Below are 17,416 nucleotides of genomic sequence, written 5' to 3' on the forward strand. Positions count from 1 at the left end.
AGATATTGGTCTAAATCTAATTTCTTTATACTACCATCCAATTTTCCAAGCAGTTTTTGTTAAATAGTCTTTATCTAAGTAGCTGAGGTCTTTGAATGGAAGGCTTCTGCCCTGAGACTTCTTAACTTCTCCCTCTATACTACTTTACTTGATGACCTCATCAGCTTCCATGGATTTAATTATCACCTCTTTGTTGATTATTCTCAAATCTATCAATCCTGCTCTAACCTCTGCCTTTTGGGCATCTTGAACTGGATGTCTCATAGACATCCTAAATTCATTATGTCCAAAATAGAACTCATCTTTCCCCCTAAGCCTTCCCCAAGCCTGTTCTAAACTTCCATATTACCGCCAAAGATACTGCCATCCTCCCAATCTCCCAGGCTTGTGACCTAGGTATCACCCTCAAGTCCCCCCACATCCAATCTGCTGCTACCACCTGTTGGTTCCACCTTTGCAACATCTCTCAAATACGACCCCTCTCTCCTCTGACATTGCCACCACTCTAATATAGGTCTTCATCACCTCACACTTGGACTACTCCAATAGCTGCCAGTACATCAGCCTGCTTCAAGTCTCTTCCCGTGTCAATCCATCCCTTCATTTAACCACCACAGTGATTTTCCTAAAGCTCAGGTCTGACCATGTCACACCCCTCCTACTCAATAAACTCCAATGGCTCCCTATCGCCTCCAAGATCAAACACAAAATGCTGTTTAGTGTTCAAAGCCCTTAATGACCCAGGTCCGTTCTACCCTTCTTACATCTTATTCTTTCTTTCTATTCGATTCTTTCTTATACCTTATTATTCTCCATTTACTCTCCAAACCAGTGACACTGGCCTCCTGGCTCTTCACAAAAAAGTGAAGGGAGAAGTTAAAAAAAGAAAAGAAAAAATAACAATAGGAGAGAACAAAAATCTCAAGGAATTCAGGAGTAGGCAAGGGTAATGAGGGAAGGAGAGTTTGATGGGGGACTTGGTAGGGTTTGGTAACCAAGGTCATATCTTTGTATAAGGTGTGAGATGCTGTCATATAAGGTCATAGGTCATATCAGCAAAACAAACCTGAGACTAAATGTTGGTTGAAAGAGAAAGATATAAAATAATCTGATGAAAGAAAACACATAAATAGTATGTTAACCCTGAGTATGAGTGATTTGAACTCCCCAATAAAACTAAAAAGAATAAAGGGATGAGTAAGAAAACAAATCATAGCAATTTGCTCCATAAATAAATAAAAACCCAGGTGGCAGCTCTGAATCCAGATATGAACTCAAGTCTTTTTGACTCCAGGCCCAGTGCTCTATCCACTGTGTCACCTAATTACAAATCATAGGTCATTGAATTGGAGCTGGAAGTGACTTTAGAACCCCCTCATTTTATAGATGAGGAAACTGAGAGCCAGAGAGTTAAGTAATATTCCCAAGTTCACACAAGCATAATGAAAACATTAATAAATGTAGAAAGGCTCTTTCCTGTTCCGGCGCCTGAGCGAGGCGCGTGGAGCAAACGTGGCCGTGACTCTGAGCCCCCGTGCCCGGCGTCCAGAGACCTTCCCCGGCCCCCAGAGCCGACCGAGAACCGAGCGCCATGACTGAGTGGGAGACAGCGGCGCCAGCTGTGGCTGAGACCCCTGACATCAAGCTGTTTGGCAAGTGGAGCACGGACGACGTGCAGATCAATGACATCTCCCTGCAGGGTTACATTGCGGTGAAGGAGAAGTATGCCAAGTACCTGCCCCACAGCGCGGGGCGCTACGCAGCCAAGCGCTTTCGCAAGGCCCAGTGCCCCATTGTGGAGCGCCTCACCAACTCCATGATGATGCACGGCCGGAACAACGGCAAGAAGCTCATGACTGTGCGCATCGTCAAGCATGCCTTTGAGATCATCCACCTGCTCACCGGAGAGAACCCGCTGCAGGTTCTTGTGAATGCCATCATCAACAGTGGTCCCCGTGAGGACTCCACCAGAATTGGACGGGCAGGGACTGTGAGACGCCAGGCCGTGGACGTGTCTCCCCTCCGGCGAGTCAACCAGGCCATCTGGCTGCTCTGCACGGGGCCCGAGAAGCAGCCTTCCGCAACATCAAGACCATCGCCGAGGGTCTGGCTGATGAGCTCATCAATGCTGCCAAGAGCTCTTCAAACTCCTACGCCAGCAAGAAGAAGGATGAGCTGGAACGTGTGGCTAAATCGAACCGCTGATCCCAGCAGCCTCTGTCAATAATAAATGCCCCCTGCCCCTGTCCTGGGGGCAGGGTCCCTGTAAAAATAAATAAATAAATAAATAAATAAATGTAGAAAGGCAGAAATACCATATTTCCCCACGTATAAGAGGCACCCTTTTCCAAAAAATTTGGGGCCTAAAAACTGGGTGCGTCTTATATAGTGGTTGTAGATATTTTTTATTTGCATTTCCTGCTTTTTGGCGCTTGTAGTCTTTGCGCTCATTGTTTCGCATTTGTTACCAGTATATTAGGTTACGTTTTGTCACGTTCTGCCCAGAAATGGCTCAGAAAAGTTTTTCATACAGTGCTGAATTCAAGTTAAAAGTGATCCAGTTTGCAAAAGTGAATGGAAATCATGCTGCTGAACATGCGCTTGGTCCTCCTCCAACTGAGAAAACAATCCGAGACTGGCTACGGGAAGAAGAAACCCTACTGAAAACGCCACAGCAGAAGAAAGCCATGAGAGGCAAGTCAGCAAAATGGCCTGATTTAGAGAGGGAATTGAAGATATGGATTGAAGAGCAAAGGGCAACTGGAATACCTATGTCCACAAAGATGGTTCAGCATGAGGCAAGAAGAACTGCTGATGAAAAAGAAATTACTGATTTCAAAGGAGGACACAATTGGTGCTTCAGGTTCATGAAACAGAATAGACTAAGCATGTGTACACACACCAGACTTGCCCAAAAGATGCCTAAAACCTATGAGCAGATGAATAAAACTTGAGTTCAATAACTTTATGTAATACATTTCTTTTCAAATTTCGGGCCCCAAAATTAAGGTGCATCTTATACATGGGGAAATACGGTCACTGCAAAACAGAAAATGAACTTATGAATGCAGCATATTCTTTTTAAAAACTAGTATATAAATTAACAACTTCAAAATAAGCTCGAAGTAAGAGATCTTGAAAATTAGAGGAGAGATTTTTTAAATGGCAGAAATGAAAAGACCATGGAACTGATAAACAAGACTAAGAGATGTCTTTTTGAAAAGACTAACAAAATCAATAAACCATTAGCTAACACCTTAAAAAAGAGGAAAATGAAATTAGCAAAATCAAAAAACAAGCAAAGTGAATTCACAACGAACAGATAGGAAATAAGGTGAATTATCAGGAACTACTATTCCAAATTACATACCAGCCAAAGTCAAAGGAAATTCACACCTTTTAGGAGTGAGGCAAAGGACTACTTAGGGCAGGATTCTTTATACATTATCAGACATGGAATTTCATTAGGCATTTTTAAAAATTGTTCTTTGTTGCAAGGAAAGAATTAAATCTTTTTTTTGGTGGTCAAAGGTATGTCCAGAAAGGACTATAATATAAGAACAAAATGTATTACTAGTATTTTAAAGAAACTCAAAGGAAATTTATGAGTTTCTTCAAAAATCTAAATATCTAAACTAAAATGGAAATCTTAAATCATCCAGTCTTAGAAAGAGAAACTGAAAAAACCATAAATGAAACACTGAAGGATAGAACCTTGGTCTAAATGGATTTATAATTCAATTCTATCAAATGTTCAAAAATCCACTAACATTTTAGCTACACAAGTTTTTTTCAGTAATAGAGAAATAAGAAGTTCTTCTAGACTCCTTTTATGGAACTAATGTGATTATAATATCTAAAACATGGAGGAATAAAGCAGAGAAGAGAACTATGGGCCAATTTCACTAATAAATATTGATTCAAAAATTAAATGAAATCTTCGCTTAAAAAAGATATTTTCCAAAAAATTCAATATGAGCTTCCAATATTGTGGTTCATTCCAGAAGGGATGGCTCCACATTAGGAGAATAATTAGCATAATTAAGCCTAGAAAAAAAAACTATGGCTATATCAATACATGGAAAACACACAAAAAAAGCCCTTAAAAAATGTAGCATCCATTTATATAAAAAACCCTAAAAGGCATAAGCATCTAAGGTGATAACGGTCAAAAGAATATATATATGTGTGTATGTGTGTATGTATGCATATGAAACTAACACTTATCCTTATTTGTAATGAAAAAATACTAGTTTTCCAAATAAGTACAGAAATGGAGCAATGATGTTTCTCCTCTTTATTACTGTTTTACATGGTCCAAAAATGATACAATAGCAATAGACAGGTAAAAATTAAAGGTATGAGCATCAACAAAGAGGAGACAAAATTATCCCTCTTCTCAGATGATATGGTAGTTTACTTAGGAAACTCCAAAGAATCAATGAATAAATTAATCAAAATCATTAATAGCTTCAGGAAAGAAACAGTATACAAAATAAGACCACAAAAACCATTAGCATTTCTGCACATTGCTAACAAGAATGAAGAGAAAATTACATAAAGAGAAAAGTACTTAAAAAAAGAGATAGTACTTTCAGAATAACAACAAAGTGCAAAAAAAATATCAGGAAGTTATAAAAATATTCTTTATAGGAATAAAGAAGGACCAATAAGCAACATTCTTTGTTCACAGTTGGATCACAACAATGTAATTAAACATTGATACTACCTAAATTAATTTATGGATTTCGTGTTCTACCATTCAAACAACCAACAAGTTACTTTACAGAAGCACCATCCTCCCAGTCATCCAGGTCTAGGGTCGTCTTTGCCTCCCCACCATATTGAATCTATGGCCAAGTCCTGTCCATTCTTCCTTCAAAACATCTCTTGTGTAGCCTCCTTTTCTCCTCTGACACTGTTACAACCCTGATGCAGGCCATTGTCTCCTCACACCTAAGACTATTGGTTGGTCTCCTTGTCTCAAGTTTCACACTTCTCCAGTCCATTCTCTACTAAGTGATAAGAGTGATCTTCCTTAATTTCAAGTCTGATCATATCCCTTCCCTATTCAATACCCAGTGACTCCACTTACCTCCAGAATTAAATATAACACCCTTTTTGTCTTTTAAAGCCCTTCATTAGTCTGCCTCCTTTTTACCTTTCCAATCTTCTTGCCTTTTACTCCTCTCCACACATTATGATCCAGCTATGTTGGCCTTCTTCCTGTTCCTCACACACAAGACATTCTCTCTCGCAATTCCATGTATTGTCACTGGCTGTCCCCAATGCCTGGATTGCCCTTTTTCCTCACCTAGACCTCCTGGCTTGCCTGGCTTACTTTAAGTCACAATGCCTGATGCACATAGTATCTCCAATTTCTCCTGTGTATATTTTGTGCATAGTTGTTTGCATATTGCCTATCCCATAAAATTGTGAGGTCCTTGACAACAGAGTCTGTTTTTTCGTGTTTTTATCCCCAACCCAGTGCTTAGCACAGTGCCTTGCACATAGGAAGCACTTAATAAATGCTTTTTCACTTGATGAGAATGAAATCTGCAAACTCTAGACTAGTGACCTTGACTTCCCTTCCTGACAAAATTCCACTTTTTAAAAATTTTATTTTTTATTTTCAGTTGCAAATTTTCTCTCTCCTTCCATTGAGAAGGCAAGAAATTCTATACATATGAAGTCATACAAAACATATTTCTGCATTAGCCATATTTTTAAAAAAACAAGATAAAGGAGAAAAAAGCTTCAATCTGCACTCTGAGCCCATCAGTCCTCTATCACAAAGTAGAAAACATTTTGCATCAGGAGAGCCCTTTGGACTTCTGGTGGAACATTGTATTGATCAGAGTTACTAAATCTTTCACAGTTGATTATCTTTACAAATTGCTGTTACTGTATAGGTTGTTCTCTTGGTTCTGCTCACTTCATTTTGTATCAGTTGTATGTTTTCCCATGCTTTTCTGAAACCATCCTGCTCATCATTTCTTATTGCACAATAATATTCTAGCACATTCATACATTGTAACTGTTCAGCCATTCCCCCAACTGATGGTCATCCCCTCAGTTCCCAATTCTTTGCCAACATAAAGAGCACCACTATAAATATTTTCCTAAATATGAATCCTTTTCCTCTTCCTTTGATCTCCTTGGAGTATAGACCTGGTAGCAACATTGTTGGGTCAAAGGGTATGCAGCCCTTTGGGTGTAATTCCAAATTGTTTTCCAGAATAGATAGACCAGTTCACAACTCTCCTAACAATGCACTAATGTACCTATTTTCCCACATCACCTCCAGCATTTGTCATTTTCCATTTCTATCATCTCTGATGAGTATGAGGTGGTATATAAGAATTATTTTAATTTATATTTCTCTAAATTATTACTTATTTAAAGCATCTTTTCATGGAACTATTGTTAGTTTTGATTTCTTCCTCTGAAAATTGTTTGTTCATGTCTTTTGGCCATTTATCAAATGGGAAATGGCTCCTACTTTTATAAATTTCCTTCAGTTCTCTATATATTTGAGAAATGAGACATTTATCAGAGAAACCTGCTGCAAACATTTTTCCCCTTTTCCTATTCTTCCAATTTTGGCTTCATTGGTTTTCTAATGTATGATTAAAAGCATGGCTTGGTTACATCAAAAACAAATCATGCCAGACATTTCCTTTTTTTGACAGAGTTGCTAGATTGCTTGGTAGGTCAGGAAAATATTAAGATACAATCTACCTAGATTTCATTAAAAAATTGACAGAATCTCATGTGCTACTCTTGCAGATGAGTTGGAGAGGTATGGGCTAGCCCATTGTAAAGGTAAGAGTAGAATACCTACATGCACAAAAGAAAAAAAAAGAAGATTCAATGTCAACTTGAAATGAGATATCTATTGGAGTATGCTAGGGCATTTGACCTGTGTGTGCCAAATCGGTGATTTGAATAAAGGGCTAGATGGATGACCTTGTCAATTACATTATATGACTCAAGGCTGAGAGATACCTAACATGATACGTGACAAATTCTAGATCCCAAAACATCCTGAGAGGCTAGAACATTGGGCTATTAGGTTTAATAGTTTAATAGAGATTAAGGCAAAATCCTACCCCGGAGTTCAAAAAAATCAACTTCACAAGTCTTAAGATGGAAGAGTTATGGCTAGGTCTCAATTCATATGAAAAAAAGTCTAAAGGTTTTAGTGAATATCCCTTTCAATATGAGTGAACGATGTAATATGGTAGCTAAAAATAGTGCAATCTTGGGCTTCATTTAAAGAGACAATTTCTGGGAAGGGTAAAAGAAGCAAATGAAATAGGAAAAAGAGCGCTAGACTTTCAGTCAGAAGGCACCACAACTCAAAACCCATCTTTAGTGATTACCAGATAGGTGGCCATTATAAATTACTTACCTCTTCAAAGTCTCAGTTTCTGCATCTGTAAATTGGTAATGGTAATACCCAGAGTACCTAACTCAAAGGGTTGTTGTAAAATTCAAATGAGATCACACATATAAATGCTATGGAAATGCAGTTATCATTATTATTATTATTATTATTATTATTATTATTATTATAGACCTGCTATTCTCTTCCCTGATGAGGATATTCCTAAAATATTGTTTTCAGTTCTGACCACGTTGTTTTAAGAAAGATATACTGGAGAGCTTCCAGGGAAAGATCATTAAGATGGTGAAGTCTCAAGGTTATGCCATTTTAGCATCAGTTGAAGGAACTGAGAATATTTAGCCTGAAGAAGAGAAAACTTAGGTGGAAGTAGGGGAAGAAGGAAAGGAGACAACTGAAGGAAAGGAGATAGCTTTAGGCTCAATGCAAGGAGAAAATATGAACTTTCCAGAACTAGAATGGGTTGCCTTGGGATGTGTTGTGTTTCTCTTCACTGGAATTTGGTTGGGTGACTTTTTGTTGGGATTATAGAGAGGACTCCTGCCCTGACAGACCTAGATTTTTGTGGTTTCTGAGATTCCTTCCATTTCTGAGACTCTCTGACTCTCTGATGGAAAAACATTGCCCTCCTCATCTCCCTTGCCTCCCCACCCACTCCGACTAAGCAAAACCAATGAGGCATTTTCTTAACAATTTATCCCCAATGTTTTCTTTTTGTCTTCTGCCCACTTAGTTGGAGAGAAACAGATTGATGAGCAGCCTGAACAGTAAGTTGTGGACTCTGCAAAATGACATACAAAGTCTACATGAAATGTGCAGGCAACAAGGAAGGACCTTGGAAGTAGAGGAGCTCTCCATTCATGAGATGGAAAGCAGCATCAGCCTGGTAAGAGCATCAGCCATCATGGGGGAGGTCAAATACACTTCCTGGGTATTTTTTGTGTGCAGAACATACACTGAGAAATTACAAAAGAAATAGGAAATACTATCCCTGTTCTAATACATATATGTGTATGTATATAAATATATATGTAAACATATATGTATGTGTGTATATATAGTAAGTATATGTGTGTATGTATGTGTATATGTACCTAATACGTATATGTATAGACACACATACACATACACACACACACACATACACACACACACACACACACACACACACGCACACGCACACGCACACGCACGCACACTGTGCAAAGCTCCATGCCAAATTCTGGGAACACAAAAGTGAAAAAGTACAGAGTTCTTACCCTCAGGAATTTTCAACTTAATATTTCACTGTCCACCTCCTAGATCAAATACATCTAGAACTACGGAGGTCTAACTGCTTTCTTGTCCAGACCTTCCCATGGGCTGTTTCTACAGTATTTCAAAAACCTGCAGTCCTTCTGCCTAATATGTAGTCTATTTCATCCAAAAGGTTCTTCACAAATCTTCTAAACAAGCCACAAAAATAAAAACTCTCCCCCCTGAGCAGAGCCAGTCTCTTTTACCATTAGCACACTATAGTCTTCGAAGGCCTGATCTGATCATCATTGCAAGTACCTTTTACTCTGAGCTGCTTTTAATGTCCAGGCAATGCATCAGTCAGTCTAGGTGATTTTATTGCAGGCTGAGAATCCCTATCTCTTCGGAAAATCTGGGCCAATATTTTAAAAGGCCATCAGACAGTCTTCAAATTTATACAAGCACAGTTGGGGGAACCAGGTACCAAACTAATTCTTTTGGGGAACGTTGAGGACAGTATTTCACCTCTTCACAGTTCAGGATTTTTTAAAGTTTCCTTATTTTTTGGCAGCTAGGTGGTACAGTGGATAGAGTGTCAGGCCTAGAGTCAGGAAGACCTAAGTTCAAACCTATTTTCAAACACTTACTGGCTGTGTGACCCTGGGCAAGTCACTTAACCCTGTTTGCCTCAGTTTCCTCATCTGTAAAATGAGCTGGAGAGGGAAATGGCAAACCACTCCAGTATCTCTGCCAAGAAAACCCCAAAAGGATGTCACAAAAGTCATACAAGACTAAAAACAATTAAAAAACAGCAATAAACACCAAAAAAGCCTGGCATACACACACACACACACACACACACACACACACACACACACATATGTGTGTGTGTGATATATATGAAAGAGATACATATATACATAGTGTTAGGATTAAGGTTAGGGTGTGAATTTAGCGTTAGGGTTAGGTTTAGGGATAGATAAATAGACATGTATATATAGGAGATACACACAAAAAGAAGGTTGTACATGAATCTGTATATCTGTTATGTACAGCTTGCTTTTTTATGTATATAATAAATTCAACTCATAGCTTTCAAAGCTGTTCTGTTTGTACTTCTTTCTGTTCTCTTCACTATACTATTTTTTTAAATCCCGATAACTTCTTTTCTTTTTCATCTTTTTTTTTGCTACCCTATCCCTAGCCTCTCTTACCCTCCCATCTATCCCCACTGGGAACAGATGAGCAAAGAAAAGCAAAGCCTTTATGATAAATAGACATAATCAAGACAAATTCATGCATTGATTGTGTCTCCAAGGTTCAGTTTTACCCAAATTCCTTATTTACCTTCATAACTTTGGCTTCAAATTGTTGGTAAACTTGGAAGGGATATTGATCACATGGACCCATGGCTGAATCTTAAAGTTACCCTCTGGTTTGCCATCTTATCAACAACTGGGCCCATTAGAGTTGTCATAAAGTTTCTGGTCTTCTTTAATTGTATTTGTTAGACAGGCCACGGCACTTGCCACCTCAATGAAGAGATGAAAAATTGCTGGTCTGCAATGCTCTGAAAATCCTGCTAACACAAACATTTCTACTTCAAGCATTTCTACCCCTTTTCCCAGGGAGTACCAGTTATAGGAGAAACCCTTCAGTTTTCCTAAAAGCGTCTGAGAAAGGATACGAACTTAATTTCCTTTTCTATTAATATTACCCTCGGCTCCACAATTATATCTAGATTCCTCTGCCAGATGTAGGGAGAGATTTTCATATTGCTGCAGCAAGTTTTACTTATTAAGCAATTCTCTTCTGAGACAGGAGAGTCATGTGACGAAGAGCCCCTGCAGCTCTCTGTCCATACACCCGGCATTTCCCTTTTTCTAATTGCTGGGAAGATGATCCAACAGCATGAAACCACACTCAAAGTGTTCCTGGTACTTTCCGGCACTTACAGCAGAATTTAAATTGCTTCCCCATGTAAGCACAAATAGTTAGATATAGACGTGTATTCATCCTGTCATCTTCTACAGATATGTGATCATGCCAACTGCCACAGCCACCTTTCTTTTTTTACCCATCTGCTTATTTGGGGAGCACAGACCTCCACTGACCGGCCTCCATTCTGAAAGCCACAACCACATCTGACCAAGTACTTTCCTATAGATCTGCTCTCTCTGCTGGAAAACTAAACTTGGGAAAGACTAATGAGGTTAGCTCAGAAGCAAGAGGCAGAAGACAAAATTATCTGACATTAGGACTTAAAGAGCTTGAGAGACAAGTGCAAATTTCAGGGGAAACAAACAGGAGAAACTAAAAGTTTTACCTCGAGCTCACAATGTCTTCAATGGAAAACTGAGCCCTAATGGAATGGTGTTTGACTAAAAGAGTAGAACTCATTCCAAAAGGGTAAGAAGTGGGACAGGGAAGCACTATAGCCCCATATATCCAAAACTCAGAAATCAATAGCGCCTCTGAGTTAAGTTGAAAGAGTAAAATAAAGATTAAGAAGAAGCAGCTAGAGATGAAAACTTTGGGCTGTCGACTGGATTTTTAAAGTAAATAAATGGTTTTGAATTTTGCTTTCAATGAACATCCATTATTTGTTTTGCTAACCTGACAGCTCATCTTCTTCCCTTGTCCACAAGCTACATATACGTCAGGTAGGGGTTGACCTAGATGGCACAGAAGGTACCTTCCAACTCTGTAATTCTGTGATCTACTTGATAATAAAGGAGATAGATAGACAAGGTGCAAGAAGATCTCTTCATAGAATTTCCTAGAACATCTTTGGGTCTGATGATGACAGGAGGCTCTTTACTCAGATTTCCACTAGAAAAAGAAAGGATGTAGGAGGCTACATATTGTCACTCCACTTGTCTTGAAGACAGGATATCAGCATGAAATTTAGAAGAGTAAACTAGGTAGAACAGATGCCCTTCTGGATTTGTTTCTTCTTACAAAAGCAGAAATTCATTAAGGACTAAAAGAGAGAATTAGATCTTAGCGGAGATGATGACAAATTGATATCATTTGTAATACTTGGGGACGGAAAGAGAAAATTCAGCAAACTAAGAAAATGAAACTCAACGACATTTAAAGTGTTTGTAAGAAGAAAATCTAAAGAGCCAAAAGTAATCCAGGGATGCTTTATAAAAAAAAAAACAGTTCTGTATACAGGCATGAAGATAAGCTTCACCATAAAGGGCAGAAGATATACCTTGCAAGAAACACATAAGGTAACAGATAAACATTATTTAGTGTTAGGAGGCAAAACAAGAACTACAAGGAAAATGTCACACACTTACATAAGGAAGGAAAATTGATAACAATGTCTGCGAAAAGGTGGTAGGATTTTTTTTTTACTTCTGTCTTCAACAAACAAATCTGTGATCAAATAACCAGAACGATTACTCCCTGTGAAGAAACAGCAGGAAGGATGGTTGGAGAGTCTTTTTAAAAGTTAGACGTAAGCAAATCAGAAGGACCTAATGACAGACAGACACAGAAGAACACTGAAGGAACTGGCAGGTGTTCTCATGGAACTGCTGGGATTTCTGAGAACTTGAAAAGGAAGAGAATGAGCAAGTCTCCAAAGACTAAAAAAGTACAAATGATATTTTCAGGTTTTTTTTTTAAAAAGGTCAGAAAGGACACTTCTGGTAATTATGGGAATAGTTAACTTGGATAACCAGGAAGCCACTAGAACTAATCACGAATCAATTAACATCATCCTGAAAAGCATAAACTGTTGGGATAACAGCCAGTATGGCTCCTCAAAAGGCAAATTATGCCAGACCAATTAATTTCTTTTCATAATCAAATGATAGACCACCAAGGTAAAGGGGAAGGAAGAGCCATTTAGAACCAACTAAGCTAATCCATCAGGGTATCAGCGGACAACAAGGTTGACTAAGACATAGGAACCAGTTCCTGTACGAAGTCATGGCTTAGAGTTGGATGTAAGTCCTGCCTCAGACCAGTTCTGGACCAGATGACCTCTGGAAATGTGGCCTAGCTCTGTGATTCTGTGATTTTTATTCTAATCACTAATCAAGTTTAGTGATTATTAATTATTAAATTACGTCCAACTTGCTTGATTTCTCCAGATCTCCATCTGGAGGTCAAAATAGAAACTCATAAAATATTCATATCCTCTTTGTATGGAAAGAAAAACGTTTCAACAACAAAAGGGTAACAGGAAATGCAATGATGCCTTCAATTATACTTTTCTTTGACTCATATGCAAATTAAATAGAAACAATTCTTTAGCAGCCCATTTTCTATTCACTTTGAATTAAGGAAAATAAAAACCTTTTGAACACATGAGAATAAATAAGTGGAAATTTAAAAGGATTCAAATACATCCAGGCATTCCTCCAAGTCTCCTGAATGTCAATGGTGTCTGAATGTGAAATGCCCTTCTCTTGTCTTCTCCTTATTACTCTGTTAAAGGCTGCTCTGTTCCAGCCGAAAGAATATAAAACTATCCAAGAAAACGTTTCATGTGGTGACTCTGGAGACAAACACTACAGTGGCTTTTCAGCAGACAGAAATAGTCTCAGGATGTCTCTATAACAAGTGAGATGGTATAAAATACACCTCTGCTCTCTGATACTAGGGAAGAATAGACTTATTCTGCCCAACTGGCTGGTTTATAGAGTTCTTTGCACTTTTATAGCTGTCTAAGACGCCGCGTTATACCAATCTAGTAGAAAACTGGAGGCTTTCAATATTATCTCCATGCTAAGAAAATCATGAGTTTTTTGCACTCAGTAAATATTAAGGGTTGTCACTATTTATAGCACTTGATTCTGCCGTCAGGAAATTTCCAAACCTCATTTAGGATATGAACACGTGTAGGTTTAGGGTTTATGGAGGAGGTAGCTTTTTTGCAAAAATGAAACAAAATTTTAAAAGTTTCTTCCATCATTTTTCTGAATAATGAGAAAAATCACACCTATGCAATGAGGAGAAGGGAAGGAAAAAGATCAGGAGAGATAACTAACATGGCGCCCAGTGTTAGTTTCTCATCAGGTAAAGTGTGTCCAAGTGACATAGCAACTCAGCAAAATCCAATCCAGTTCAGCACTGTTGGGGTCACCTCTATGCTTCCTATTTCCTAATGATGCAAGGTTTTATCATTTTGAAGATGAGTCCTCTCTGAGTCAACCTCTGAAAGAAAGGTAATCTAAAAGGAATAAGATACACAAAGGCATTTTGTTTGTTAGTAATGTTTGCAACAAGAGGATATTACTGATGAGTCTTTACTTCATTTGATCATCTCTCCCTTACTTTACAGTTTACCAGCATTTAAGTATCCATAAGCCCATACTCTGTTACCAGGGCTGTGGCTGGTGTGTTAACACAGCAGGTTCTCTGCCATCTTTGCTACCTCCTGAAGACATGTGGCTATTTCTTGTCACAGTGGTCTTAGATGAATCCCATGGCCCTTTGCTTTCTTTATCCCTTGTACCCCTCCTCTAGTTGTTTCTTCTCCCTCCCCCCAGCTAATAAGCATTTATTTTTTCTCCCTCCCACCTCAGAAAAAGAAAACCCTTCTAACAAACATGCAGAGTCAAACAAAACAAACTCCACATTGGCCATGGGAAATATGTCTCATTCTGCAGCTTGAGTCCATCACCTCTCTGGAAAAGATGGATAGCATGCATCATTATTATCAGTCTCCTGGAATTGTGGTTGGTGTATTACCATAATTTGTTCAGCTATTCCCTAGGTTGGGGCCACTATGAAAAGAGCTACTATAAACATTTTTTATACATGGGTCCTTTTCCTCTTTTATTTCTTTGGGGTAAAGTCCTAGTAGTGTACCCCTCCTCAGATAGAGGTAAGTTGTCAGAACTGCCTCATATTCTCAGGCCATTCTTCTTGAGTAGAGTAACTACCACTTTGCCAAAAGCAATGAGGTTATATAAGGTCCCAAACTCAAACCAGGTTGGTATACAGACCTGATGCAGCCAGCATTCACTGACTCCAAGTACAGTTTCTGCTGATGTCTTTATATCCAGTAGCCTAACTCTTAGGACTATCTATATTCACTTTCTCCTCTCTCTCTTCTGTCTCTGTCTCTCTCTCTCTCTCTCTCTCTCTCTCTCTCTCTCTCTCTCTCTCTCTCTCTCTCTCTCCCCCCCCCCTTCTCTCCCTCCCTATCTCTCTCTTTTTCTCTCTCCCTCCCCCTCTCTCTGTCTTATTCAATCTGAGGTACACTTGCCCCAGCTGCCCAAGAAGTCTATTTCTCATGCATTCCCACCAGCTTCTCTCTTTCTGGGTCTAAGCCAAGCTGAGATTCCTTTTACCAACTACCTGAGAAGTCTATGTCACTTCTGATCCTTAAAACTATTGGGGAGAATATTCCATTGGACTTAGAAGTTCACTGATGTGGGCACTTTATCCGCAAGTACAGATCACAATCTCATCTTGTGCAATTCTTGCACATTTCCTCCCATAAGTCCTCTGGGTCTTTTTAACATTTCATGGGTATCAGAACAGCACTTGGGCTCTTTTAGTTTATTCCCACTTCCTTTCTTAATCGTAGGTGTTCTGGATGATATTTTTTCACAGCTTCTTATACTTAAGTCATTGATAATAACATGCCATAGCCTACCTGGGTCCACCATGTTTCCCTTTGCCTTGTCAGTCACCAGCTTATATTGAACTAAAATATCTTGCAAGAATCTCATCTTTTTTACTTTCACCATCTCTTTTCTTGTTCTCTCAGCCTAGCCAATTATTCACCCCCTTAAGGATCCAAAGAAGCCACTCGCACTACCCATGGTTAACCACCTAACACATACATGTAAATATTGGCATATCAATAGTCTCAGGCCCTGAAAGACATGAAATAGAGATAGGATTCACCAAGTTCACCAAACCACAGTTGTTTAGCTTAACATATTTGGTCACTATGCTCATGGATCAAAGATTCTTGGTTCACTCCCTAGGGAGATACCTTAGCTTCGGTTCATTTAAATATATGTATATATGCATACATATACACATACACCCATATACTGAACACCTACTATGCGCTAGAAGCTTTGGAAGTTACAAAAAGTATAAGATATGATCCTTTCTCACAAGGACTTACAATCTAGAAGAAAGCTCAGATGTATACACAAATAATCCTAAGGCAGTATATGATGGGTACCCTGTGGTCAGCACAAACAATAAATAGTCTAGAAAATCAGAGGCCAGGACTACTGGGTTAATCAGAGAAAGTTCCATGGAGGTAGAATTTGAGCTGGGCTTTGTAGGTTGAACAGGCCTCCCTGTTAACCCTAGCAACAATCTTTCAAGTGAATGCCATTGGCCTCAAAAGAACAAGTAGATGGATTGACGTACATCCATCACCTCTATGGGAAGAGAACGCGGTCTAGTGTTGGGGCAAGTCTAGTGACATCTTTGTATAGAAAAGAAAATATTCATTAGAAATCTGCATAAGTTTGGTTCATGAATATATGGTTCATCTTCCCAATTAGATAATGAGTCCTGAAGTATTCTACTTCCCTTGCATTTTCTATCACATTTAGCAAATGGCTACATACAATGAGCTCAGTAAATGTTTGTTGAATGAATGAATGGTGTTGAATGACAACTTCTTTAAAAAAAATTTCTATTTTTCTATTCCAATTATGAAAATAAGATAATGCATGTGATAGTAATTTGTAAACCTTAAAGCACCATATGAACATAAGAGATAGGAGGAAACTTCATTTGTGAACTATAAACCACAGTCCAAATAGAAGATAGCATTGTTACTTGTTGTTGTTGCTTTTTGTTATCATCATCATCCTTGTCATTGTTATAATTCCAGTGCAAGCAGCAGCTGCAAGCAGAGTTTGGGTGCTGTAACCAGGCCCGTCAGATACAGCTCCATCAGCTAAGGGAAAAGTTGCTGGCTCTTCAGCAGGAACTGGAGATTCGCACAGAAGAATTACAATCTTCTTATTGTTCGCTCTTACAATATCAGTCCATCCTGGATAAGCAGACCTGTGACCTAGAAATACTTCACCAGCACTGCCAGCTGAAGGAGGATGAGGTATGGGCTACCACCGCCATGCATGGAAGTTCTGTCTCCCTTGCCCACTGAAAATCAAATAGTGAGCCCACTGAGCAATCCCGCCAATGCTGCATCTGCTTTCTGTTCCCTTTAGGCTGGGTTTTCATAGATACCTCTTTCCGGTATAGAAACTAGAGCTGGGTCTCAAAGGGCCATCAAATCCACCTTTCTTCAGGAAAGTCAGATTAAATCCTCTCAGACTTCTTTCCAGTTTCCCAGTAGATTTTATCAAATAGGGAGTTCTTTCCTAAATAATTTATGTTTTCTACTTTATCCCACATTGAGTTCCATTTTTTCTGATTCTCCCTTATCTAGTCCTTTCTACTGATCTATCGCTATATTTTTTAGCGAATACTAAATGGTTTTGATGACCACTGCTTCATAATGTAGTTTGATGTCTAGAAAGGCCATCCCTCTTTGGCCCCTACCTCTTTTCAGTGTTTCCCTTGATATTCTAGAATCTTTTCTTTTTCAAAATGAATTTTATTAATGTTTTAGTTCTGTAAAGAATCCTTTTGATAATTTGATTGGTATAGCATTAAAATATAAATTAATCTTGGTAGCATTAGCATTTTTACTATATTGGGACAACCCAGCCATGAGCACTGAATATTCCTCCCGCTATTTAAGTTGTTCTTTATTTCTTTAAGAAGCGCTTTATAATTGAATCTATACAAATATTTTGCATGCTT

The 17,416-nt window shown here is 38.7% G+C and overlaps 2 protein-coding genes across 2 annotated transcripts in view; both read left to right on the forward strand.

Annotated features, from left to right (window-relative positions):
* Positions 1–1,520: 1,520 nt before the first annotated feature.
* On the forward strand, positions 1,521–2,262 carry LOC118843083 (40S ribosomal protein S5-like). The gene is given in 2 exon segments (XM_036750487.1): positions 1,521–2,060; positions 2,063–2,262. Coding segments are annotated over 2 exon segments (612 nt in total). The 5' UTR covers positions 1,521–1,591; the 3' UTR covers positions 2,206–2,262.
* A 4,960-nt stretch (positions 2,263–7,222) lies between these two features.
* The window catches only part of PMFBP1 (polyamine modulated factor 1 binding protein 1), a 74,052-nt gene continuing 63,858 nt past the window's right edge, over positions 7,223–17,416 (forward strand). The window contains exons 1-3 of the mRNA XM_036750071.1: positions 7,223–7,243; positions 8,142–8,294; positions 16,479–16,703. Coding sequence (XP_036605966.1) covers positions 7,223–7,243; positions 8,142–8,294; positions 16,479–16,703 — 399 coding nt within the window. The remainder of the gene's footprint in view (positions 7,244–8,141; positions 8,295–16,478; positions 16,704–17,416) is intronic.

Source organism: Trichosurus vulpecula, chromosome 3 (genome assembly GCF_011100635.1).
Source record: "Trichosurus vulpecula isolate mTriVul1 chromosome 3, mTriVul1.pri, whole genome shotgun sequence".
NCBI lineage: Eukaryota > Metazoa > Chordata > Mammalia > Diprotodontia > Phalangeridae > Trichosurus > Trichosurus vulpecula.